This window comes from Saimiri boliviensis, chromosome X (genome assembly GCF_048565385.1).
Source record: "Saimiri boliviensis isolate mSaiBol1 chromosome X, mSaiBol1.pri, whole genome shotgun sequence".
Classification (NCBI taxonomy): domain Eukaryota; kingdom Metazoa; phylum Chordata; class Mammalia; order Primates; family Cebidae; genus Saimiri; species Saimiri boliviensis.
Genome location: NC_133470.1, coordinates 38,083,238 through 38,109,888, shown reverse-complemented (window position 1 = coordinate 38,109,888; position 26,651 = coordinate 38,083,238). Strand labels below are relative to the sequence as shown.

Here is a 26,651-nt window from a genome sequence, read left to right as displayed (position 1 = left end):
AAACAAGGTGACCCATATGAATACCCCACCATGCTGCCTTGAGGGAGTTTCTAGGCTACAGCACAGGGAGAGGAACTAAGGCAGAGTAGGCAGACTCCCTGAATCAAGGGGACAAAGCTGAGAGTCCGGGGGAACCAAAGCAACTAGAGTTCATAGGACAGGGTACTGAAGAGGAAAGAGCTGCACACAGAGAGAACCTCAGATCTGTAGAGGATCTCCCTCGAATATTCAGCAGAGTATCAATCAGTGCATGTCTGATAGGAAACTCCCCAACACTGAGAAACTCCCCAACACTCTCTACTTTGAATGGAGAAAAAAACAGAGGATTGGAAGGAGCAGCACCTGACACTCACTACCTGTTCCCCCCAGTCAGACTAGAAAAATTTCTAATTCATGGCACATTTGTAGAGTGATCAGGGAAATCTTATCTCTGTAATGAGACGTAATTAGCCCCAAACTGACAACTGCTCCAGACCTCCCTAATGGATCATGAAAGCAAGACCCAAAGGATCAAACTATTTCCAAGCAACCAATCTAAATCTCAGAACAAAACATAAGAATATTTTTAGGAATACGAAAACATCAAGTATGCAACAAATTCAAAATGTCTGACATCTAATCAAAGATTACTAGGCATGTAAAAAGACCAGAAAGTGTGACCTATTATGTGGATAATAATAAAAAATGACATAGAACTAACAGATAATCGAATTAGCAGGAAAATATACTATGGGATTAATGGCAGATTAGACATTTCAGAATAGATTAGTGAACTTGAAGACATAGCAATAAAAGCTATCCAAAATGCAACACAGCAAGAAAAAGAATTTTTAAAGATTAAAACAGCATCACTGAACTGTGGGACAACTTCAGTCAGCCTAATATATATATGGTTAATTCGAGTTCATGAAGAGAGAGAGGAAAAGAAAGAAGAAACGTTTGAAGAAATAATGACTGAACACATTCCAAACTTTATGAAAACTATAAACCCACAGATCCAAATACCATGGTAAACCCCAAACACAAGAAAAATGAAGAAAACAATACCAAGGTACATCATAATCAAACTGCTTGGAACCTATGGCAAAGAAAATCTGAGAAACAGAGCAAAAAGAAAAAAGAAATTGGGAGAGTGAGGCAGGAGAATCGCTTGAGCCTGGTAGGCAGAGGTTGGAGTGAGCCAAGATATTGTGCCACTGCACTGCAGCCTGGGCTTCAGAACAAGACTCCATCTCATTAAAAAAAAAAAAAAAAAGAAGAAGAAATTTTACACACAGAGGAACAAAGATAAGGATGACATCAGTGTCTTATCAAAGCACTACAAACAAGAACAGTGTCATATAGTACTAAAAACAAACATTTCTCAACTTAGAATTCTAAACTAAGCAAAGGTATCTTTCAAGAACAAAGGCAAAATAAAAATGTCTTTAGATATACCAAAGCTGAAAGAATTCAGCAGACCCACACTATAAGACCCACAGTATATTTAAGACATTCTTCAGGCAGAAGGAAAATAATAACAGATTGAAATATGAATTTACAAAAAGGGAATAAAGAGCATTAGAAATGATAGCTACATGGGTAAACCTATAAGTTATTTTTCTTATTACTTCAATCTCTTATAATTGGCAATTTAAACAAAAATAACAATATATTTTGGAGTTTATTGTATATGGAAGAATAAAATGTACAACAACAGTAGCACAAAGGTCAGGAACAAAGACATAGAAGTACTATATACCATTGTAAAGTTCTTATACTATATATGAAGTGGCATAACATCACTTGAAGGTACACTGACGAATTAAAGATAGATGCTATAAACCCTAATACAACCACTAAAACAACAAAATGAAAAGTTGTAGCTAATAACATAGGAGATAAAACAGGATGAAAATAATACAAAGAAAGGCAGAAAAAGACAACATAGAACAGGTGGAACAAATAGAAGTCAAATAGCAAGAATATATATTTATACCAAACCATATCAATCATCATATTCTACTTGTAAAACATGCACTTTATACACAAAGAATAGTTTCAAAGTAAAAAGGTAGAAGCCAGGTTTGGTGGCACATGCCTGTAGTTCCAGCTGCTTGGGAGGCTAAGGGAGGAGGATCACTTGAGCCCAGGAGTTTTAGGATGCGGTGGGCTATGATCGTACTACTGTGCTCCAGCCTGGGCAACAGAGTAAGACCTCATCTCTTCAACAAAAAAAAAACACAAGAAGATGGAAAAAGATATACTATGATAACATTAATCAAAAGGAAGCTTGAGTAGCTTAGTTGGTATCAAAGTATATTCTCAGACCACACTGGGATTAAATTAGACATGAATAACAGAGAGAGAAATCTCCAAGTACTTGAAAACTAAATAACACAATTCTAACTAACCCATGGGTTAAAGGAAATCAAAAGGGAAATTTTAAAGTATTTTGTAGTGAATTAAAATGGACCACAGTGTATCAGAATTTGCAAGATACCACTAAAGCAGTACTTAAAGAGAAATATGTACCATTAAACACCTATATCGGAAAAGAAGAAACATCTCAAATCAAAGACTGCAGCTTATACCTTAACAGTAACTAGGACAAAAAGGAGTAAATTAAACCCAAAATGAGTAGAAGAGAAGAAGTAATAAAGATCAAAGTGGAAATTAATAAAATAGAAAACAGCAATAGAGCATAATAAAATGAAAAATACTTTTTCTTTGGGAAGATTAGACTGATCAGAAAAATGACTCTGCAATTGGGGGGAAAAAAAGACATGAATTACAAATATCAGGCCTGAGAGAAGGGGCATCACTACAGAGTCTACAGATATAAAAAGAATGATAAGGAAATAAACAGATTTATGCCAATAAATTCAACAACTTAGATAAAATGGAAAAATTCCCTGGAAGACAGAAAATGCTACAGCTCACTTAAGAAGGAATAAACTGAATTGCCCTGTACCAGTTGAAAATTGAATTGGTAGTTAAAAACTATCCCTCAAAGAAAACCCCAGGCCAAGATGGCTTCTTCACTGGTAAGTTCTATCAAACATACAATAGAGAAATAATGCCAATTCTATACAAACTATTTCCAAAACATTGGAAAAGAATGAATTTTTCCCAGCTCATTCTAGAAAGCCAGCATTACCCTGATACCAAAACCAGATAAGACATTACAAAGAAAACTACAGACTAGTATTCTTCATGAATATAGATGTAAAAATTCTAAACAAAATATTAGCAAAGCAAATCCAACAATATATGAAAATGTTAATATGTGCTCACTTCAGCAGTACATATACTAAAACATAAATAGTACAGAAAATATTATCCTGGCCTCTGTATAAGTATGATACACAAATGCATGAAGTTTTTCAGATCTTTATATATATATATATGTTATGATCAAATGATGATTAACCCAGGAATACAGCTTTACTTATCATAGCCCAAACCAGGAAACAATTCAGTGGGTGAGTGGATAAACTGATATGTTCATACAGTGGAATACCACTCAGGAAGAACAAAGAATTAATTACTAATAACACGCAACAACATGGTAGAATCTAAAAATAATTATGCTGAGTGAAAAAAGCAACAAAAAGGAGTTCATACTGTATGATTTCATTTAGGTACAGTGCAAACAAATCTGTAGTCAGCAAAAGTTGACTGTATCAGTGTTTGATCAACAACTATATTATCAGCTTTTTGATTATCATATTAGTAGTTGCTTAGGGATGTGGCAGGGAGGGCATGGAGTGATGGGAGAAAATTACCAACGAGCATGAGGAAACTTTTGGGAATGATAGATATATCACTATCCTGATTGTGGCAATATTTCATACATATGTCAAACTTATCAAATTGTATGCTTTAAATATGTGTATGTCAATTATATATCGATAAAAACTGTTTTTAAAAATAATAGGCAATATTAAAAATAGAGCAACAGGGAAAATAATCATAATTAGAAAATTTAAAGGCATTATTGGCCCGCCATGGTGACTCATACCTGTAATACCAGCAGTTTGGGAGGCCAACGCAGGTGGATCACTTGGGGTCAGCAATTCAAAACCAGCCTGGCCAACATAGTGAACCATCTCTTTCCTTATCCTCGTCTCTACTAAAAAATCAAAAATTAGCTTGGCATGGTGGCAGGCACCTTTAATCCCAGCTACTCAGGAGGCTGAGGCAAGAGAATCACTTGAACCCTGGAGGTGGAGGTAGCAGTGAGCTGCAATTGTGCCACTGCACTCCAGCCTGGGTTACAGAATAAGACTCTGTTTCCAAAAAAAAAAAAAAAAAAGTGTATTAAAAGCGCTATATAAAATGTATGTATTCTATTATAGCAATCAAAAATAGTATTTTTGTCATGGAGCAGTTTTGTGTGTGTGGCATACTGGATGGTCTTCATTTTCCCTATTTAATGTTTTTCAACTTTGGTAATTAAAATTATCTACTGCAAAATCACAAATATTATGAGAAGTACTGCCAAAATACTTTTACTGAACTTTTTTTCTTTTATACAGGGAATCACTTTAAAAATGAATGAACTAAATCATTGTATTGTTGCAAGAATTATGCATGGGGGCATGATTCACAGGCAAGGTAAGTTTCATATATATTTCTTTGCCTTCCTTAACTTTTTTCCCTGTAGCCTAGTGAAGAAAATGTTTTTGTTTGTTTGTTTTGTTTTTAAGATAGGGTCTCACTATGTTGCCTCAACTGGTCTTGAGTCTCCTAAGTGCAGGCTATCCTCCCATCTCAGCTTTCCACAGGTGTATGCCATCACACTCAGCTAAGAAAGTATAAAGGATACATATAAAAGATCTTTTAAAATCATCTTTCATTTTAATCATTATTGGCCTCCATTGGTTCTTATTCATCTGCACATGCTCCAGCATGTAGATAATGAAGGGAGAGTATGTTAGAGTTCTGTTAGCTGGAGCATCTCTGTATCACTGTTAGATTACGACTTATTAAGAGACCATGAGAGGTAAAGCAAAGTATCACACTGGGCCTCAAGATGTAGGGGAGACATCTGTTCTAGAATACAAGATATATGTAAATAAATAACTGTTTAAGAACTGTTCTCTCATTCATTTAGGAATTAGATATGCTATTTATAAATTAGTACATCATAGAGTTAAATAATAATACAAAAATAAATGGTAAGAGATGTCAAATCAATGATTAAATTATTAATGCCTGCCATAGTGCAGTCATTCTGTGGAAAGAATTCACTAAGAACTGAAATAGACAAAAAATAATGTGGGGGGGTTTTGAGACAGAGTCTAGCTCAATTGCCCAGGCTAGAGTGCAATGGCACAATCTTGGCTCACTGCAACCTCTGCCTCCCGGACTCAAGCAGTTCTCCCACCTCAGCCTCCTGAGTATCTGGGACTACAGGTGCACCTCACTATGCCCAGCTAACTTTTGACATTTTTGTAGAGGTTGGGTTTTACCATGTTGTCCAGGCTGGTCTCAATTTCCTGAGCTTAAGCAATCCGCCTGCCTCCTCCCAAAGTGCTGGGATTATAGCCATGAGCTACCATGCCCAGCTCAAAGAATGATTTTTTAAGAAGATACATCTTCAGTTAACTCTCAAAGATGGGCAGGATTTGGACATGTGGATTTAGGCTTTTCTTTGAAAGGACTGAGTTATATGCACTAGTATTCAGAGGATATTCCAAAAATGATTCTTCTGGCAGACTCTTTCTTTGAGATAGGGTTATTTTTGTACTTAACACCTCTTTCCTCACCCTCGGAGAGCGAGAAGTAACACCCTAAGCATTTTAGTGCCTTATTCTCCTCTTGAGAATAAGAGGAGACCATTGTGTATACAAGATGGTATCTGGCATCATTGCTGCTTTCGGAGGAATATTTATAGGCATAGAGAGTGTACAGCACTCCCACAGGAGGATATTTGGTTTTAGATTCCAGTATGTATTTTTTGTTTGCTATTTTTAATAATTTTTTATATATTCAGTAAAGCTACAACATCATTATTTCTTTAACTTCTCTTTGTTATATTACTGCACTGGCTAGGACCTGAAGTCTTTCAAGGAGTGGTATAGTAGACATCCTTTCCTATTCTTGTTTTTAAAAGGAATCTAAAATTAGCTGGGCTTGGTGGCGCTTGCCTATAGTCCCAGCTACTCAGGAAGCTGAGGTGGAAGGATTGCTCGAACCTGGGAGTTCAAGGCTATAGTGAGCTATGATCACGCCACTGCACTCCAGCTTGGGTGTCAGAGAGACCTTGTCTCTAGGGGAAAAAAAAACGGTTTTTTTTGTTTTTTTTTGTTTTTTGAGACGGAGTTTTCGCTCGTTACCCAGGCTGGTGTGCAATGGCACGATCTTGGCTCACCGCAACCTCCGCCTCCTGGGTTCAGGCAATTCTCCTGCCTCAGCCTCCTGAGTAGCTGGGCTTACAGGCACGCGCCACCATGCCCAGCTAATTTTTGTATTTTTAGTAGAGACAGGGTTTCACCTTGTTGACCAGGATGGTCTCAATCTCTTGACCTCGTGATCCACCCACCTCGGCCTCCCAAAGTGCTGGGATTACAGACTTGAGCCACTGCGCCCGGCCAGTTTTTTTTTAAAAAGGAATCTTTCCAATATTTATTCTTTAAGAATAATGCAGGTGTTTAGTACATATCTTTTATTAGGGCTAGGGAAATTCCTTTATATTTTAGTTGCTGAGCATTTTAATTGTGAATGGCTTTTGAATTTAATCAAATGCTTTTTCAGTAGAGATGAAAAATCTGATACGATCATTTGTTTTTTTGCTTTTATCTGTTAATGTGGTGAATGTCTTTTAAAGATTTCCTAATGAAAAACCACCCTTGCATTTCTCAGATAAACTCAGCTTAGTCATTGCATATTATCTTTTTTATATACTGCCCTACTGTCTGCTAATGTTTCCTTTATAAGATCTCGATATTTACATTTATGAGTGAGACTGGCCTGTGGTTAATTTTCCTCTCTTGTATTTCTCTGTCTGATTTTAGTTTCAAAGTTACATCTACCTCATACAATGACTTGGAGAGTATTCTCTCTTCAATTCTCTGAAAGCCTTTATATAATATTGGAATGATTTGTATCTTGAAAGTTTAGCAGTACTTGCCTATAAAAGTATGAGAGCCTGGTGTTTTGGTTTTTAGTTTTAAGAAAGTATTATTTTTGTTTTTTAACAACTACTTCAATTTATAAGGCCATCCAGGCTTTCTATTTCTTGAGTGAGTTTTGGTAAACTACATTTTCCTAAAAAATCCAAGTTTTAAAATATTGCAGAGAGCTTCTTCATGGTATTCTCTCACGTTTTTATTCTCTACCATCTTTGTCATTATGTCCCCTGTTCATTTCTAATATTGTTTATTTGTACCTACTCTTTTTTTCTTGATGAACCTTGCCAGAGATTTGGTCAGAAACCCCTCTGGGTTTGGTTCATTCTCTTCATTGTATGTTTATTTTCTGTTTCACTGTTTTATGACCTAATTTTTATTATCTCCTTTTCTAAATTTTCTATTGGTTTTGGCTAACTTTACAAATTTCACACATATTCATGTATTTCATTTATTTCCAGTCTTTCTTTTTTTATTCTTTTTTCGAGACAAGGTCTCACTCACACATATTCATGTATTTCATTTATTTCCAGTCTTTCCTTTTTTATTCTTTTTTTGAGACAAGGTCTCGCTCCATTGGCCAAGCTAGAGTGCAGTAGCATAATCATAGCTCACTGCAACCTCAAACTCCTGGGCTCAAGTAATCCTCCTGTCTCAGCCTCCTGAGTTAGGACTACAGGCAACCATACCCAGTAATTTTTTTGATACTTTGTAGAGATAGAGTGTTGCTTTGTTGCCCAGGCTGGTCTCCAGCGCCTGGGCCTGCAATGATCTTCTCCCCTCACCCTCCCAAAGCACTGAAGTTATAGACATGAGCCACCATGCCCAGCCTTCTTCCTTTTTTTTTTTTTTTTTTTTTCCTGAGACAGAGTCTTGCTCTGTCACCCAGGCTGGAGTACAGTGGCACAGTCTCTGCTCACTGCAACCTCTGCCTCCCAGGTTCAAGCAATTCTGCCTCAGCCTCCTGAGTAGCTGGGATTACAGGTGCCCACCACCACGCCTGGCTAATTTTTGTTTTTGTTTTTGTTTTTGCATTTTAGGTTTAGGGGTACATGTGAAGAACATGCAAGATTGTTTCATAGGTACACACATGGCAGTGTGATTTGCTGCCTTCCTCCCCATCACCTATATCTGGCATTTCTCCCCATGCTATCTCTCCCCAACTCCCCACCCCCCACTGTCCCTCCCCTATTTCCCCCCAACAGACCCCAGTGTGTGATGCTCCCCTCCCTGTGTCCATGTGTTCTCATTGTTCAACACCCACCTATGAGTGAGAACATGCGGTGTTTGATTTTCTGCTCTTGCGTCAGTTTGCTGATAATGGTGGTTTCCAGGTTCATCCATGTCCCTACAAAGGACGCGAACTCATTGTTTTTGATGGCTGCATAATATTCCATGGTATATATATGCCACAGTTTCCCTGTCCAGTTTATCATCGATGGGCATTTGGGTTGGTTCCAGGTCTTTGCTATTGTAAACAGTGCTGCAATGAACATTCGTTTGCATGTGTCCTTATAGTAGAATGATTTATAATCCTTTGGCTATATACCCAGTAATGAGATTGCTGGGTCAAATGGAATTTCTATTTCTAGGTCCTTGAGGAATCGCTACACTGTCTTCCACAGTGGTTGAACTAGTTTACACTCCCACCAACAGTGTAAAAGTGTTCCTATTTCTCCACATCCTCTCCAGCATCTGTTGTCTCCAGATTTTTTAATGATCACCATTCTAACTGGCGTGAGATGGTATCTCAATGTAGTTTTGATTTGCATTTCTCTAATGACCAGTGATTATGAGCAGTTTTTCATATGTTTGTTGGCCTCATGTATGTCTTCTTTTGTAAAGTGTCTGTTCATATCCTTTGCCCCCTTTTGAATGGGCTTATTTGTTTTTTTCTTGCAAATCTGTTTTAGTTCTTTGTAGATTCTGGATATCAGCCCTTTATCAGATCGGTAGATTGCAAAACTTTTTTCCCATTCTGTTGGTTGCTGATTCACTCTAATGACTGTTTCTTTTGCCGTGCAGAAGCTCTGGAGTTTGATTAGGTCCCATTTGTCTATTTTTGCTTTTGTTGCCAATGCTTTTGGTGTTTTGGTAATGAAGTCCTTGCCTACACCTATGTCCCGAATGGTTTTGCCTAGGTTTTCTTCTGGGGTTTTTATGGTGTTAGGTCTTATGTTTAAGTCTTTAATCCATCTGGAGTTAATTTTAGTGTAAGGTGTCAGAAAGGGGTCCAGTTTCTGCTTTCTGCACATGGCTAGCCAGTTTTCCCAACACCATTTATTAAACAGGGACTCCTTTCCCCATTGCTTGTTTTTGTGAGGTTTGTCAAAGATGGGATGGTTGTAGATGTGTGGTGTTGCCTCCCAGGCCTCTGTTCTGTTCCATTGGTCTGTATCTCTGTTTTGGTACCAGTACATGCTGTTTTGATTACTATAGCCTTGTAGTATAGTTTGAAGTCTGGTAATGTGATGCCTCCTGCTTTGTTCTTTTCGCTTAGAATTGACTTGGCCATGTGGACTCTCTTTTGGTAATTTTTGTATTTTTAGTAGAGATAGGGTTTTACCATATTGACCAGGCTGATCTCAAACTCCTGACCTCATGATCCACCCACCACGCCCTCCCAAAGTGCTGGGATTACAGGTGTGAGCCAACGTGCCTGGGCCAGCCTTCTTTTCTAATATGTGCATTTAAGACTAAACTCTCCTTCTAAGTACTGTCTTAATATATCCCACCAGTTTTGATATAAAGCATTTTTATAACTCAGTTCTAAGTTTTTTTACATTTCATTATGATATTTTCACTGATCCATAAGTTATTTAGAATTGTTTGTTACATTTTACACTTAAGAGGATTTTCTGTATATTTTTTTTTTTTTGTAATGTACTTGTAACTTAATTGCATTGTGATCAGAGAATGTAATGTGTATGACACCATCTCTTTGAGGTTTGTTGAGACTTGCTTTATGGCATAGCAGTTTAATCATTTTTATAAATGACCCACATGTACTTAAGATGAATGTTATTCTTTAGTTGTTGCATGCAGAGTTCTCTTTTTGTAATGAAGCCATGTCAGTATGTAAATTTATGCACAATTTATAAATCAGGAAGCAAAATTGTAAATAACACTCTAAGCATTGGTTCTTGGTCATTTCTTTCTAGCTGAAGTATTAAAAGATGCTGAAATGCCTAACAAAGATTAAATTATGTTAAATAGAAGTTTGCTGTTATATAGATATTATCATATCACAACTCTTGGAAAATTAACAACCTTTGTATCATATCTGGTAGATAACAATACCAGCAGACAACTGACATGGTGCTTGGTATGTGCCAAGAACAGTTCTAAGCCTTCTGCATATATTAAATTTGTTTAATCCTTAAAACAATCCTATGAGATGGGTAATGTTTTCGTCTCCATTTTACAAATGTGAAAACTGAGGTATGGAGAGTTTCAGTAACTTAATCAAGATCTTAAAGCTAGTAAGCAAGGAAGTTGGAATTTGAACCCAGGCAGTCTGGATCCAGAAGCCACACTTTTAAACTACTATGCATACCACCTCTCTCAGAAAAATTAATGGATTTCTGCAGCCATCCATCAAAACTGTGCCTTCCACAAGTAGATATATCTGTTTTGATGAGTTTACTATATGAGTTAAGTAATTCCGTTGCAGCCAGACTTGTTCCTGTCTCTGAAATATTGGCCCTCAATAACTTAGTTTTTAAAAATTACATTGCTGCCTCTGGATTTTGTTACTATAAAAGCATGTATCATTTCATGTTTATAATGCTATGTAATTTCTTAGGTACACTTCATGTTGGTGATGAAATTCGAGAAATCAATGGCATCAGTGTGGCTAACCAAACAGTGGAGCAGCTGCAAAAAATGCTTGTAAGTAAATGAAAGTTTTCCTTTTCTAAAATTGACTTTTACTTTGTTAGCTTGTTTTTAAATACACAAATGAGGAGTATTCTTTTGTAATCAGAGAATTTCTGGTACCATATTTATATGAACTTGAACTTATATAACATTCATAAAACTGACAGCTAGAACAATGTTGACGTACAATAAAGTTTACAAACATTTTGCCTGTCTTTATCAGTGCAGGCTTCAATGCTCTCCTTTTATCCTTTGTCTCTTGTTTCTTCCTAAGCAGATGTTTAAAGAAAACCTTTTCAGTGTTTATACATGCGAACTAGTTTCTCACTGACCTCAACTTCCCCGACATGAGCAATGTCAAGAAACCTCTTTTGTGTTGAGCTGAGTCATAGCCAGCTGCTGTGGATTTCTCTACAGCATAGAAGGGAGGAAAGTCACAGTAGACCAGGCCATTTTTGACCATACATATCCAAAATCTGTATTCAAATTAGGCTTTGGATTTAAAAAAAAAAAAAAAAAAGGTAAAATGACAGCCATTGTTCATTGTCATAGCAAGCAGAGGTGTTTTGGCCCTCTGGTCCCTTTTCCCACTGCAGGGTAGTAGCCCCCAGGTTATGAATACCTATTAAGTATGAAATAAGCTTCACAGATTCACCACGAATTTTTTTTTAAACTGAAAATTAATAAGAAGTGGCTGGGCATGGTGGCTCAGGCTTATAATCCCAGCACTTTGGGAAGCCAAGGTAGGCTAATCACCTGAGGTCAGGAATTCGAGACCAGCCTGGCCAACATGGCGAAACCTCATCTCTACTAAAAATATATAAATTAGCTGGGTGTGGTGGCACTTGCCTGTAATCCCAGCCACCTAGGAGGCTGAGGCAGGAGAATCACCAGAACCTGGAAGGCGGAGGTTGCAGTGAGCGGAGATGGCGCCACTGTGCTCCAACCTGGACAGCAGAGCAAGACTCCCATCTTAAAAATAAATAAATAAATAAATAAAAGTTCTAGAAAAATTTTTTTAAAAAAGCAAATTTTATGGGATACACCATCCTAATGTGGCATACTCGATATAATTTTCATGTAATTACCTAGTCTGTTGTCTAATTCAATGTATATTCACTTTTGAAAGGCATGTCACTTAGAAAGCTTTGTATTCACGTCTATAAAAAGGTAACCATTGAAGATCTGTGAGACCATTGCTGTATGAGCCAGGCAATCAGCCTTGACTTTGCTGGGCTTTTCCCAGGAACTTCCTCTACTGTGAATGCTAGCAGTCCCTGCTTCATGACTAGGTTTCGTTTTCCTGCTATGTGCTCTCAGATGGCTTGTACTAATTGTCCCCACATGTTTTGAGTAGCTTCTTACTTGGTTTTATGTACTTATTTATTTGTAAGAAAACTTTTTTTTTTCCCCACCAGAGGGAAATGCGGGGGAGTATTACCTTCAAGATTGTGCCAAGTTACCGCACTCAGTCTTCGTCCTGTGAGGTAATGACTCTAACAAACCACTCCTCATCTGCTCTCAATTCTTAACTAACTGTCTGCTGATGGCTGAATGTTTTTGCTTTCTGGGAAATTGTTTCTGCCTGTGCTGTTAGATCACTGCACACCAATTTTACAACAAAGATAACGGAACAGAGTAGGTCCCATCCACCTACTCAGCCCTGCTTCCATGTGGATTCCCTCAGCACTTGAACTTTTTGCAGGCTGAAATCTGAGCAAAATGTAGAGAAGTTTCAAATAATGACATAAGGCTTAATAAGGAAAAAACAGAGTCTGTGAGGGAAAAAAAACTAAAGGCTATAATTGCAATAATATTTCCAGGAAGTTCATTCACTTCCCTTGTTAAGAAATCACATAGATAGTTCTTCTTTCCAAGAATCTGAGAAGCGATCGATTTCTGTTGAGATAGAGTTGTTCATATAATTGTGACAGGTCTCTAGATGGAAGTTAAGTCTGCAATGAATTGATAATTGACTTCACTAGAGGGAAATAGAGGGAAATAGGATTTTGCAACCCTTTGTAAAATTCTTTAAATTTAGGATGGTATGTGATTTGTAAACTTAAGTTTTCTAGAATAATGTAGCCCCAAAGTTTCTTTCTTAAAATAGGTTTATCCTATAGAAATTATAGTTTTTCCAACCTAGATTATACAGTTTCGTGTTAGTTATTAAATGAGATTCAAAAATCTATTCTTTTTATATTAGATCTATAAGCAGGCATAAATGCTATCATCCTTTCATCATTGCACATTCAGCTCAAGTGTTATTTATTGAAGCTTGGTCTTTCATGTGCATCTTCTGAGAATGTGTGCATCAATATGAAGTACACATTTCCTACAGTTAATTTTTAAGATTGACAGGTAACTTATTGGATTTGTACTTAGGAGAATCTGAGAGAGAAGTTGTAATACTTCTGGTCTCTAGTGATGGTATAAATTTCATAAGAAAAATCAGAGGCTTCATATTTTTTTAAAACCCATTCAAGATACATATTAAAATGTGTAGTTTTGTCAAACATATTTTTGGTGAGCCACAATTGAGGTGTCTGTTATAATGGGTCTTGAGCTCCTCTTGGTGGCTTTTTATGGAACTTCAATTAATAGTATATTTCAAAAGGAAATACAGAATTGCTTCAGTTCAAGGATTCAGAGTATTGAAATTTGTTCCCTAGAACACAAATGTTGCTGAGAAACAAAGAACGTCACACTTAACATTTTATGTAAATAATTTTAATATTCTAGAATTACAGATGTCCTCATACCATTTCTCATCTGTTGAAGAAATTTAGTAAATACAGTTGATTTTTGTCTTTTTGGCTAACCAGAAGGTACTGTTAGTTATTAATATAACATAAGTTTTTCTTTTTTTTTTTTTAAGTGGTTGAAGTAGTTTGGGGTGGAACCAGTATCATGCATGTAAATTCTCTGTTCTTAAGAAGAATCCCTTTTACCTTCTTTGCCTTTGAATAGTAGAAAAAAATAATACTTGTCTTCTAGCTCCACCTCCACCCTTTTTGGCCTTCCTGTTCCCCAGCAGAATTCAAGCTTGTGGTTGGACTCTTCCCAGCTAGGGCAATCCTTGAAAAACAAACAGACAAAGAAGGCTCTCCCACCACCTGCAACTGCATCTCCGAGGCCCTTGGTTAAAGAGTAGACCCCTGTCCCTCACCCTGACCCTACTGACTTGAGCCTCTGTGGGTGGCACCTGGAGATCAGTCTTGCTCACTAACATACGAGAATGCTCTTCTAAGGGATCTCATTACCTTTAAGGCTGACAGGTTCTAGAAATGCTCTTAAATCATCTAGGGAAAAAAAACAAATGTCTTTTAAAGAGACATGTACATTTCTAAGGCTTAAAAGAACTCTACAAAAGCAAAAATTAAAAAGTACTTATTTCCTTCCTCTCCTTGTTCTTATCATTAAAGTTGATTTGGACAGCAAGGGAATAGAGCCTGGAAAATATTTTGAGTGTGTAGAATAGTAGAGAGAAAGCAAGCGATGGAGGAGCCTGGATGTAGAAAGAGTGACTGTGGCTCCTAGGATCTTTGCCGGAAGTGTAATATTGTTTTAGGCTTGAGATTATTGTTTTAATCAATCTGCTAAAATGGTCTTAAAAAAGATTTCTTCTCTGATGTGTATCTCTTTTACCCTTACTAGTAATAATATTTATTCTATAATAGAAAGATTCTGAGGTGATTATAACATGTGAAATCTTAGGTTTGTTTCTCTTCAGATTGAGTCAGTAATTCTTGACAGTGAGGTACTAAAAATTATTAAATATTTTTCAAACCTAATTTTTAATAAAAATTAGACAGTTGGGATCTTCAGCACAATAAGTTTATAGTAATATTTGTCATCTTATACTTGACAGGGTTTAATATCAAGTCACTCTTCTGGGTCTCATTAAAAGAAAGAAAAGGTTATAGAATGTTAGAGATAGGAAAGAATTGATTAATGAATGACACGGTCATCACTTATAATATGTGAATCTTCGAACTGCAAAATTTTTTTCATGCTTCTGTGAAATCATGCAAGCAAGTCAGTATGGCACCTATACAGCTCAGACCTCAAAGGAAATGGTTGTCAGACTGTGGTTGTAACTGTTGATGTAAATATCTCTGTGTTTCTGTGCTGGTGTTGTGTTAATGAACCTTGTGTCTTATTTCAGAGAGATTCCCCCTCCACTTCCAGACAGTCCCCAGCTAATGGTCATAGCAGCACTAACAATTCTGTTTCGGTAAGAACTTTAGCTCCACACAACAAAGTGTGACAATTTTGTTGGTGCTCACCTGCCATGAGTGTTCTAGTTACATGTGTTCAGTGGAAATAGTGTCTTCTGCTGATATACAAGGCTACTACAGCTACAATGCACTTTACTCCTGGAAAATCTTTTTCAACACTTCCTTCTCATTAAAAAGCCCCTTCAATAGTTAAATTTGAAGAAATGTAGTTCAAGACTGCTTTGGTCATTCTAAAATATTTCTATGCCACCCCACTCATATGTATGACTTTCCTCAAACCTATGCAAAGGATGTAAATGGAAATTTGTCTAAACTTCTAAATATTTTTTATTTTGAAAAAGATAAATGTAAGAATTTTTTAGAGTAGGCATTTGGGTATTCTTGGGCTTTGTAGTTTTCTACTCTGAGTGATATCAGCAACATGTTATAGTTTCCGCTATCTAAGTTTACGAATTGGTGTGCCCTCTGTTATTGTGGTACGTGCACATATTTTTGTGAATTATAAGCCTTGCCTGGATATGAAAAGCAAAAAGAACTGGCTTCAAACTGCACTTAAGCCACGCTGTTATCACATCTTTAACACAAAGTACTTTATATTTGACTTGAACGTGGAGTTTTAATTTTTTTCAGAACTATCCATTTTGGAATATAGAAAGAATTGTTTTTCACTTATTTAAACAAATGGAAGCACTTAACAGGTGCAGGTTGGCAATATTTTGGTTGCTATTACTGCTGTTTATCACCTAGTTAAAATTATTGAGAGTTCTAATAATGCAGCAGTATTATTCTATGTTGACTTCTAATTTGCCCTTTGAGAATATATCAACTTTTTTGTCAGGTAAAATTGTAAACAATTTAGAGATCATCTCAAATGGAATGATATTCTAAGTATATCAGTAAGAGAAATTATGAAAGAAAATTGTCTATGACTTTATTTTCAACTTTAAAATAGGCTACCAAAGGAATTCATTTGTAACAGTTAACATTTAATACTTTTAAGATGGTGAAAAGCCATATAGCCATTGAATTTTTCAAAATCTAAATGGTTGCAGTGACTAAGTTGAAAAGGGCAACAGCTCCTTTTATTTTGGGTTTTTTTTTAATAGGCTATTTAACTTGTAGTGGCTTTTGTGTTGAAGATGCTGAGTTGTTTCTTAAGAACACATTTTCTCTCTGCTTAAACTTACCTGCTTTCTTCAGCTTGCTGCTAAATGGCCTGGGTTTGATTTTTTTGATAACTCAACATTTCTGAGAAATGGAATAATGTATATTATCTCTTTACAACTTAAATCTAGCTCATTTTTTAACCATATTGTAACAGAACACACAAATTACTTTGTACTCTTGAAAAGTAAATGAAAATTTTTCTCCTGGGTTGGCTTTATTCTACAGGACTTGCCATCAACTACCCAACCAAAAGGACGACAGGTGAATAGATATCCTCTATAGAAACTTCTCTAAACTAAGCTGCTAATAGCCAATCCTTTATTAACCCTTTCCATCCCATAATGTTTGCATTTTGGACCATAACATTTGAGCATTGAGAGCTTGTACCATTTCATTTTAACACATTACACATGACTAATTCTTTATAAAGAATTTTTCCTCACATCTTTGTAGCTGTGATGGTTATTGTAATTTCAACCTGATAATTTTATATTAATGGTTAAGAATTCAGCCTTCAGGGGGTCTATGGGCCTGCCTCTGGCATGCAAAAGAATTTCAAAGGTTATAAAATTCTGAGAATTCTAAGAATAACTAAAAAGTACCTGCTGATGAACATTTTTAAGCACAAATTTTCTGAAGTTGAAAGCTTTTTCTTAAATTTGTATTTGCATGTGTGTTTCTAAAAGCCATTTGCAATGAAAAATAAGAAAAGAATATAAATTATCTTGGCTTTACATCCTGATATACCTGTGCTAGTTCAAACATGAAAAGTTGCCGGGCGCGGTGGCTCACGCCTGTAATCCTAGCACTTTGGGAGGCTGAGGTGGGTGGATCACCTGAGGTCGGGAGTTCAAGACCAGCCTGACCAACACAGTGAAACCCCGTCTTTTTTAAAAAAAGAAAGAAAGAAAGAAAGAAAGAAAGAAAGAAAAGTTAAGTGCTGCCTAACACTGGCAAGTAACTTTCAAATTGCCAGCACTATAAAGGAATAGATTTTAAGTGCAAATGCAGAGACTTGTTAATTTTATAAGCTGGATTGCTGAAAATACACAAAAAATAATCACACAGTGGTTCCAAAACCTTCAGGTTGGTTTTACAGTGACTTAAACATTAATATTCAATTTTAATTTCAAGAGATAGAATTTTTATGGGATTTTTATCTTGAAATACGGTATTAAAAATAATCAGATTTAGTGTTAAGATATGTATAAATTAGTACCTGGTAGAATTCACCCATAATTTTGTCTTAAGACTGTATAACTGGTGGAACATTGGATATGAAGTACCTTATTTTAAAGCATTTAAAAATCAAATAATTCATAAAATGCTGCCATATAATAAACCCTTGAAGGATAATCTATTTCCTAAGTAAATTCACATATCATAAAACTCAGAGCCTTGAACTATGTATATCTTGAAGCTCTGTGCTGATTTCAAGTGTTACTGGGAAGCTAGGGTTCAAATTCATTTTTATTCTCTCAGAAGAGTAAAATACAAACCTAAAACCTAAATTTAAAAGAAAAAAAAGCTATTTTTTTTAATTTTTTTAAAAAATTGTTTGAGTTACACTTAAGTTTATCAGCAGTGTGTAGACACACTGACACACTGCCGGTTGTCATATTTTACAGCAAGATACCAACCCAGAGTTCTTGCTAGTGTTATATCGTGTGCTGCTTTAGGGTTAAACCCTATCCTGACTGCTAGTATTGGGCTTAAAGGCTGCCACACAGTCATAACAACTTATTCATAATGCCAGCATCACCAATACAGGTTTTTAAAAAGGCGAGCATACTTTTCTATAATTATAGGCCTATTCTGTTATAGTAAAAGCTTAAATTAAGTCTTTATTTTTAATAAGCAGATATTTCAAGTGTTTCTTCCAAATAAAAACAGCAAAATTTTGAAGCTATACCACATCAAAGATTACTAGTACATTGTTTCTAGTGGTAGAAGTTTTTTGTGTCGTATTTCCATGCATCGCGTTTGCTTTCACCATCTGATGTCCTGTTTGTGTTGTAAGTGTTGGTGTGTGATTATGACATTAGAGCTAACTTTTCTTTCACACCACTATGGCATCCTTTCTTACAAACTCCTGTTTTATAGATCTATGTAAGAGCTCAATTTGAATATGATCCAGCCAAGGATGACCTCATCCCCTGCAAAGAAGCTGGCATTCGATTCAGAGTTGGTGACATCATCCAGATTATTAGTAAGGATGATCATAATTGGTGGCAGGGTAAACTGGAAAACTCCAAAAACGGAACTGCAGGTCTCATTCCTTCTCCTGAACTTCAGGAATGGTATGTTTTTCTATGTGTTTTGCTTTGTTTGATATAAAAACAAAGCCCTGACCATCCATTTTCCAATTTTATATTATTTTAGAGTGTAAAACCTGTTTGATATACTCCTTCCTTTATGAGCCAAACAAAATTTAAATTAGTCATCCAAGAATTCCTTATCTTCAGTATCTGGTGAGATCCTAGTTACAGAGACAGGGCTTCATTTTACACACAAAGAAAGGAAGGTCTGGAAAAAGGTTGGGTGACCAGCCCTGAGCCAAGTCATGGTCTCACAGCAGAGCCCTCCACTCACTCCTATATGCTGTTGCAATACTTTTAGAATGGCATTGAAAAAAAAGTACCCTCTCCTTGCCCTTCTACATGTTTTCATGCCCATGCCACCCCACCACCAGCAAAAAACGTAGGTGCTGTGCTTCAGGCTTCAGTGACACTCAGGATATTTGAAGATAAAATGTGTTTCACTGTTAGAAGAAAAGAGTAGTCAGAAGCTTTATTCTTTACCTTGCCAGTCCTTTAAAAATACCTTTTCTGCTAGAAAGTTTAAGCCCTAAAAGCAAGCTAAAGTTAGGGGTTTTAGGCACGGTTTTTAACTGAGAGAAGAGGAGTCACAGATCACTATATATTTTTATAAAATCTATTTCTGCTAGTATTGTTTCAGTTTCCTTAGTTGAACTGTCTTTTGGAAAATATTGAGAGTTTTACCTTTGTTGGTACTTGGGCAATAGACCAGATTATTGCTAGCATAAAAGAGATAATGTCTGAGTTTTGTTTCATGTGGCAAAAAATAACAGTCATTAAGCATTCTTCCAGTTCCGCCTAAAATACTTGAACCCAGACCGAAGACATTGAGTCCATAGAAATTTCTACCTGCCTTTATCCATTTTCTTCACTAGTTAAGAGATTTCTTAGTTAATCTCTTTTGCTTGATTGCCTCTTTCAGCTATCTCATGTTTCCCCAAAAAATAGTATTAAATTTAGAATGCTGGAGCTGATGAGGACTTCAGATGCCATCATTTTATACATAAAGGAAATGTGGACCCAAATGGAGAAGTAGCAGCCTTCCATCTGCCATTGTCTTTCAGTCTGATCTTCAAGAAACAGTTTAAGCATAAGCAGGAGGAACACAATCTCTAAGTTACTGTGATGATGATGCCATTATATTCTTACTGATATTTACATTTTATAAAATGTCTTCTTTAATGTTACCATATATTATGGGCATTTACTGAAAATAATTGTGTAGATTCCAGACCTCTTCTGCCTAGTCAGATCATGTATATAAACGTTTCACCAATCTCTAGAACTCTGAGTCCTTTGGAGGATTCCTGAGAGATGGCAGTGCAAAAAGCAGATTTGCTTCCTATTTCCTGTAATGGTGGACGAGATTATTTGGATAAATCCTCCTGATGGAAAAAAAAAAAAGAAAAGTGTTGCAGAAAATATGTTTTTTAAAATGACCTTGAAAGCACTGAATAGCTGAAAAGGTACCAGGCTAGGTATGGTGGCTCACACCTGTAATCCTAGCACTTTGGAACACCAAGGCAGGTGAATCATTTCAGGTCAGGAGTTCTAAACCAGCAACCAGTTATTTTTGTTTTGTTTTGTTTTGTTTTGTTTTGTTGAGACAGAGTCTCACCCTGTCCCCCAGGCTGGAATGCAATGGTGCCATCTCAGCTCATTGTAACCTCTGCCTCCTGAGTATCTGGGATTACAGGCACCCACTACCATGGCCAGCTGATTTTTGTATTTTTAGTAGAAACAGGGTTTCACCATGTTGGCCAGACTGGTCTCGAACTCCTGACCTGGTAATCCACCCGCCTCAACATCCCAAAGTGCTGGGATTACAGGTGTGAGCCACCACGCCCAGCCTCAGTGACCAATTTTTACATGAAAGCCTTTAATCAGAATGATAAATGGAATATCAGAATTACCAAATGGCCCATTTTGCAAATAGGGCATTTGTCATCACTGAACACTTCTGTATCAGAGAACCATGGTTAAGATCTCAGGACGTACAAGTTAGGGAATCTTAGAAGACCCTCCTCATTGTTAGGAGTGCAAAAGGCAATCCCGCCAAGCTAAAAGGAAGCAAATAAGCATACCCTTATTTCCCTTCAACACCAGGGGACTATAGAGAAAGCTGCCTTGTCACTGAACAAAGTAAAGGATGAGGAAATTGGGAACAAACTTCCCCTGAAAGAACTGTGGCCACCAGTCCACCTTGAATAGATTTGCACCCAGGTACACATAGCCTGGGGCAGCCAGGGGAGCTGAAGCCATGTACTTGATTTGAAGTTTCCCTTTTCTTTACTAATAGTTTCAGATATATGCTATTAACCAAAAGAAAGTGTCTGAAGGCAAACATTTTTATCCTAACCCCCACTAACTTCATCCTATCCCCCAGACATAAACTTTTTCCAGGGAAGTAGCCAGCGAGTCAAAATTATCAGGCACAGAAGGAAACAAGTAAGACCCAACAGAAATGACAGATAGCAGAAACAAACCCAAACCTACTGCATATATTGGAATTAAGAGACAGAGATTTTAAAATTAAGCTTACCAGGTTGATTGGTTTGTTTCTGAGACACGATCTTATGCTGTCACCCAGGTTGGAGTGCAGTAGCATGATCACTGCTCACTGCAGCCTTGACCTCCTGGGCCCAAGGAATCCTCCCACCTCAGCCTTCCCAGTAGCTGGAACAACAAGCATATACCACCACACCCAGCTAATCTTTTTCTTTTTCTTTTTCTTTTCTTTTTTTTTTTTTTTTTTTTTTTGTAGAGACGAGATCTCACTATGTTGCCCAGGCTGGTCTCCCACTCCTGGACCCAAGTGATCCTTCCACCTTAGATTCCCAAAGTGCTACAATTACAAGCGTGCACTATGACACCTAGCCCAGATTTTTCAAAATCTTGTAAAATATCTTTAGAGAGCAGAAATAAATTACAATAATAAGCTTGTAAAATATCTTTAGAGAGCAGAAATAAATTTTAATGACATAGCATATTTGAAAAAGAATCAAAGGAACATCTGGGGGGAAACACAGTAACAAAATTAAAATCTCAGTGGTCACACACCTATTAGAATGGCTAAAATTTTTTTGAAGTTTCATCAGTAAGTAAACAGATCAATAAATTATGATAGATCCATATAATGGAATGCCACTCCTCAATAAAAAGGATCTAACTATTGATATATGCGGTAATATGAAACACAAGTTCATTATGCTGAGTGAAAGAAGCCAGGCAAAAAAGAGAACCTGCTGTATGAGTCCATTTACATAAACTTCTGGAAAATGCAAACTAATCTATAATGACAGTTGCCTAGGGATGGAGGTAGAGGGAGGAAGGAATTACAGAGGGGCACGAGGAAATTCTGTGGATAATGAATGTGTTTTTCTTTTTTTGGAGACAGAGTCTTGTTCTGTTACCCAGGCTGGAGTGCAGTAGCACTGTCTCGGCTCACTGCAACCTCCGCCTCCTGGGTTCAAGTGATCCTCCTGCCTCAGCCTCCTAAGAAGCTGGGATTACAGGTGCCCGCCACCACACCTGGCTAATTTTTTGTATTTTTAGTAGAAACAGGGTTTTACCGCATTGGCCAGGCTGGTCTTAAACTCCTGACCTCAAGTGATCCGCCCACCTTGGCCTCCCAAAGTGTTGGGAATACAGGTGTGAGCCACCACACCTGGCCATGAATATGTTTTTCTTGATTGTAGTGATAGTTTCATGGGATGTATATAGATACCAAAACTGATGAAGTTGTATACTTTGAATATGTTCAGTATATTTGCCCAAAAAAGTGAACTTTTAAAGTTGCAAAATATATAGAGGGAGAAAGGGATTATAAATAGGATAAGAAAGAGGCCCACTGGGCAGTGTGTACCCCAAGACCTGAGTAGGACTTTGGGGGTATAGGAAGCTATTTCTGGCAAAAAAGAAAGATCAATTTTCCTTGGCTTGGAAAGTGAATTGGTCTCTAGGATGTCAGTGGGCATGCAATACTAACAAGAAAGATTTTAAACAACTGTATCAGCCAGACCCCCTCCAAGCTTTGTTCAAATGTATTGCTACCAAGTCACATTCTTCACATTTTGTAGATGAGAATCAGTTTTTTTGAACCCAAATGCCTTACTCTAGGCACATCAATCTAGTCCTTTGATGTATTTTAGGTTCCTGACTCTGTCATCCCTCCCCTTGTCTTGCTACAAAATCCTGATCTAAGCCATCAATAAATTGTTAAGCATGTATTTGAAATTTCCTTCCAGGTTGACCTTAACCTTAACACGTTTTCTGTGCACTTAATGTTTATTTCCCGAGTGTCTGGTAAAAATCTGTTTCATTTCTCTGTCATCACAGCACATTAGACTATGCCACAAACTTTTCCTGGGAACATGTTATATGTTTTAAGCTTAAAAACATTTATTATAAGATACTCTCTACATTGTAACATAAGCTTCACAAGGTCATGATTTTGACTCTTACCTGTCAAAAAATTTCTCAATTATTTGTTTCCAAAGATCCTATGCCTTTTAGTTCTGACTAACAGCACATGTTGACTTGCACCAGAAGAATCCCCAAAGCAAGACTTCGTCAGCCTCCTCTGTATGCCACATAGGGAATATATGGAGATGGACTTTGATACTGTTACTGAGAGTTCGCAGTATTTTCCAATAAATGTCTTTCCCCCGACCAAAAATAAATACATAAAAACTTCAGTGAACAAGAGCGAGTAAGAAACATAGAAGGCAGGGTCTTTAAAAAATAGAAAGTAACACTTCCCAAATCATTTTATGATGTCAGCATTACCCTGATAACAAAATTCAGCTAAGGCAATTCAAGAGAAAAAAAACTACATACCAGTATCTGTCATGAACACAGATGTAAAAATCCTAAGCAAAATATTAACAAATTGAATCCAGCAATATATTATAAAGGTAATATATTATGAGCCAGTGGAGTTTCTACTGGGAATGCATGGCTGGTTCAGCCTTTGAAAACCAGTCAACCAATCCACTATATTAACAGACTAAAGAAGAAATCCGCATAGTCATATCAATAGATGCAGTAAAAGCATTTGGCAAAATTAAAAACCCAATCATGATTGAACTCTCAAAAGCTAAAGGGAGTAACCTGATAAAGGACATGTTAAGTTACCTGACAGTTAAGTAAGTACTTAACCTTAGGTAAGTACTTAACCTGAAAGTTAAGTAACCTGATAAAGGACATGTATAGTAAACCTACAACTAACATTATTAGAAAGGGAAAAAATTTCCAGATGATGTGAGTCTGTGTGTAGAATTCAAAGGAATCTGTAGATAGACAATTACAATTAGTAGCAAGGTTTAGAAAGGTTGCTGATATAAAATCAATATACGAAAATCAATTCTATTTATAAGCCATAAACAGAAAATAAAACTTTTAAAAGGTACCATACATAACACCACTTGCAACACCATAATATTATAAAGTATTCTTGCACACACACACACAAAACACTGGATCTGATTAGGCTTCTAGATTTTATTACCTGTTTGCAGGAAATACAGAGGACAGAGGGACATACTAAAGATACCACAGGACACAGTCTGAAAAATCCAGACTACAAAAACTAAAGGACAAACAACCAGTTTCTTTTTTTTTGAGACGGAGTTCCACTCTTCTTACCCAGGCTGGAGTGCAATGGCACGATCTTGGCTCACCGCAACCTCCGCCTCCTGGATTCAGGCAATTCTCCTGCCTCAGCCTCTTGAGTAGCTGGGATTACAGACACGCGCCACCATGCCCAGCTAATGTTTTGTATTTTTAGTAGAGACGGGGTTTCACCATGTTGACCAGGATGGTCTCGATCTATTGACCTCGTGATCCACCCATCTCGGACTCCCGAAGTGCTGGGATTACAGGCATGAGCCACTGTGCCCAGCAACAACCAGTTTCTACAACAAGTAAATTGTAAGAAAAGAAAGAGGAGGGAGAGGGAACCTATAGATTTTAAAGGGATTTCAGAAGAAAACTATATTCTTGGATTTATTCCAAGATAATCTAGGATACAGGAGTATAAATAAAATAAGGCTGGGTGCAGTGTCTCATGCCTCTAATCCCAGAACTTTGGAAGGCCAAGGCAGGCAGATCTCCTGAGGTCAGGATTTCGAGACCAGCCTGGCCAACATGATCAAACCCCGTCTCTACTAAAAATACAAAAAAAAAAAAAAAAAAAAAAGCCAGGCCTTGTGGCAGGTGCCTGTAATTGCAGCTATTTGGAAGGCTGAGATAGGAGAATCTCTTAAACCTGGAGGGCAGAGGTTGCCGTGAGCCGAGATCATGCCACTGCACTCCAACCTGGGTAACAGTGAGACTGTCTCAAAAAAAAAAAATTTTTTTAAATAATAAAAAATAAAATAAGCTATGACTCATGATTGTCAAAGCTGGGTTGTAGATATCTGAGTTCCATTACACTATATCCTTATAAGTGTTTGAAATTTTTAGTATTGCAAAATGTTTCTTAAAATACCATTTACAAAGCCTTTAAAAAAAAAATGACCAGGCACAGTGATTCATGCCTGTAATCCCTGCACTTTGGGAGGCCGAGGTGGGTGCATCACTTGAGGCCATGAGTTCAAGACCAGCCTGGCTCACATGGTGAAACCCCATCTCTAAAAAAAATACATATATATATATATATATATATATACACACACACACACACACAAATTAGCTGGGTGCAGTGGTGCACACCCGTAGGCCCAGCTGCTCAGGAAGCTGAGACATGAGAATTGGCTAAGCCTGGAAGGTGGAGGTTGCAGTGAGCTGATATTGTGCCACTATGCTCCAGCCTAGGTAATAAGAGTGAGACTGTCTCAGAACATAAAATAACCTAGGAACAAATCTAACAAAGATGTTTAAGATATTTACAGAATAAATTATACAATTTATTAAGACCAGGTACAGTGACTCATGCCTGTAGTCTCAGCACATTGGGAGGCCAAAGCAGGAGGATCACTTGAGCCCAGAAGTTTGAGACTGACCTGGGCAACATAGCAAGATCCAGTCTCTACAAAAATACAAAAATTGGCCAGGCTCGGTGGCTCACTCTTGTAATCCCAGCACTTTAGGAGGCCAAGGCGGTGGGGATCACCTGAGGTCAGGAGTTCAAGACCAGCCGGATGTGGTGGTGGATGCCTGTAATCCCAGCTACTTGGGAGGCTGAGCTAGGGAGAATCACTTGAACCCAGGAGGATGGAGGTTGCATTGAGCCGAGATCATGCCATTACACTCCAGCCTGGGGGACAGAGCGACACTCCATCTCAAGAAAAAAAAAATTAGGTGGCATGCACCTGTAGTCTCAGCTATGTAGGTAGCTGAAGTGGAAGGATCACTTGCACCCAGGAGGTCAAGGTGACAGTGAGCCAAGATTGCACCACTGCACTCCAGCCTGGGCAACAGAGCAAGACTCCATCTCAGGAAAAGAAAGAGAGAGAGAGAGAGAGAGAGAGGAGAGAGAGAGAGAAAGAAAGATACTGAGATATTTTAAAAGATAAAAGTAAATGGAGAGACATGCTGTGTTTAAGACTGGAAAACTCAGGCCGGGCGCGGTGGCTCAAGCTTGTAATCCCAGCACTTTGGGAGGCCAAGGCGGGTGGATCACGAGGTCGAGAGATCGAGACCATCCTGGTCAACATGGTGAAACCCCGTCTCTACTAAAAATACAAAAAATTAGCTGGGCATGGTGGCACGTGCCTGTAATCCCAGCTACTCAGGAGGCTGAGGCAGGAGAATTGCCTGAACCCAGGAGGCGGAGGTTGCGGTGAGCCGAGATCGCGCCATTGCACTCCAGCCTGGGTAACAAGAGTGAAACTCCGTCTCAAAAAAAAAAAAAAAGGCTGGAAAACTCAATATTGTAGAGACGTCTATTCCTCCTGGATTGATTTCATAGATTTGATACAATCCCAACA

General features: G+C 37.5%; 1 protein-coding gene and 1 non-coding gene across 14 annotated transcripts in view; both read left to right on the top strand.

Annotated features, from left to right (window-relative positions):
- Positions 1 to 26,651, top strand: part of CASK (calcium/calmodulin dependent serine protein kinase) — a 410,801-nt gene that overhangs the window by 352,978 nt on the left and 31,172 nt on the right. For 6 of the 13 annotated variants that reach the window (XM_074392258.1, XM_074392257.1, XM_039475423.2 and 3 more), the window contains 6 exons: positions 4,521 to 4,599; positions 10,921 to 11,006; positions 12,413 to 12,481; positions 15,163 to 15,231; positions 16,628 to 16,663; positions 18,506 to 18,702. In XM_074392258.1, coding sequence (XP_074248359.1) covers positions 4,521 to 4,599; positions 10,921 to 11,006; positions 12,413 to 12,481; positions 15,163 to 15,231; positions 16,628 to 16,663; positions 18,506 to 18,702 — 536 coding nt within the window. The remainder of the gene's footprint in view (positions 1 to 4,520; positions 4,600 to 10,920; positions 11,007 to 12,412; positions 12,482 to 15,162; positions 15,232 to 16,627; positions 16,664 to 18,505; positions 18,703 to 26,651) is intronic. The other 7 variants (XM_039475425.2, XM_039475426.2, XM_039475427.2 and 4 more) reach the window with 3 other exon arrangements.
- On the top strand, positions 3,269 to 3,375 carry LOC120366674 (U6 spliceosomal RNA). The gene has a single exon (XR_005581256.1). It is a non-coding gene; the product is annotated as a U6 spliceosomal RNA (small nuclear RNA).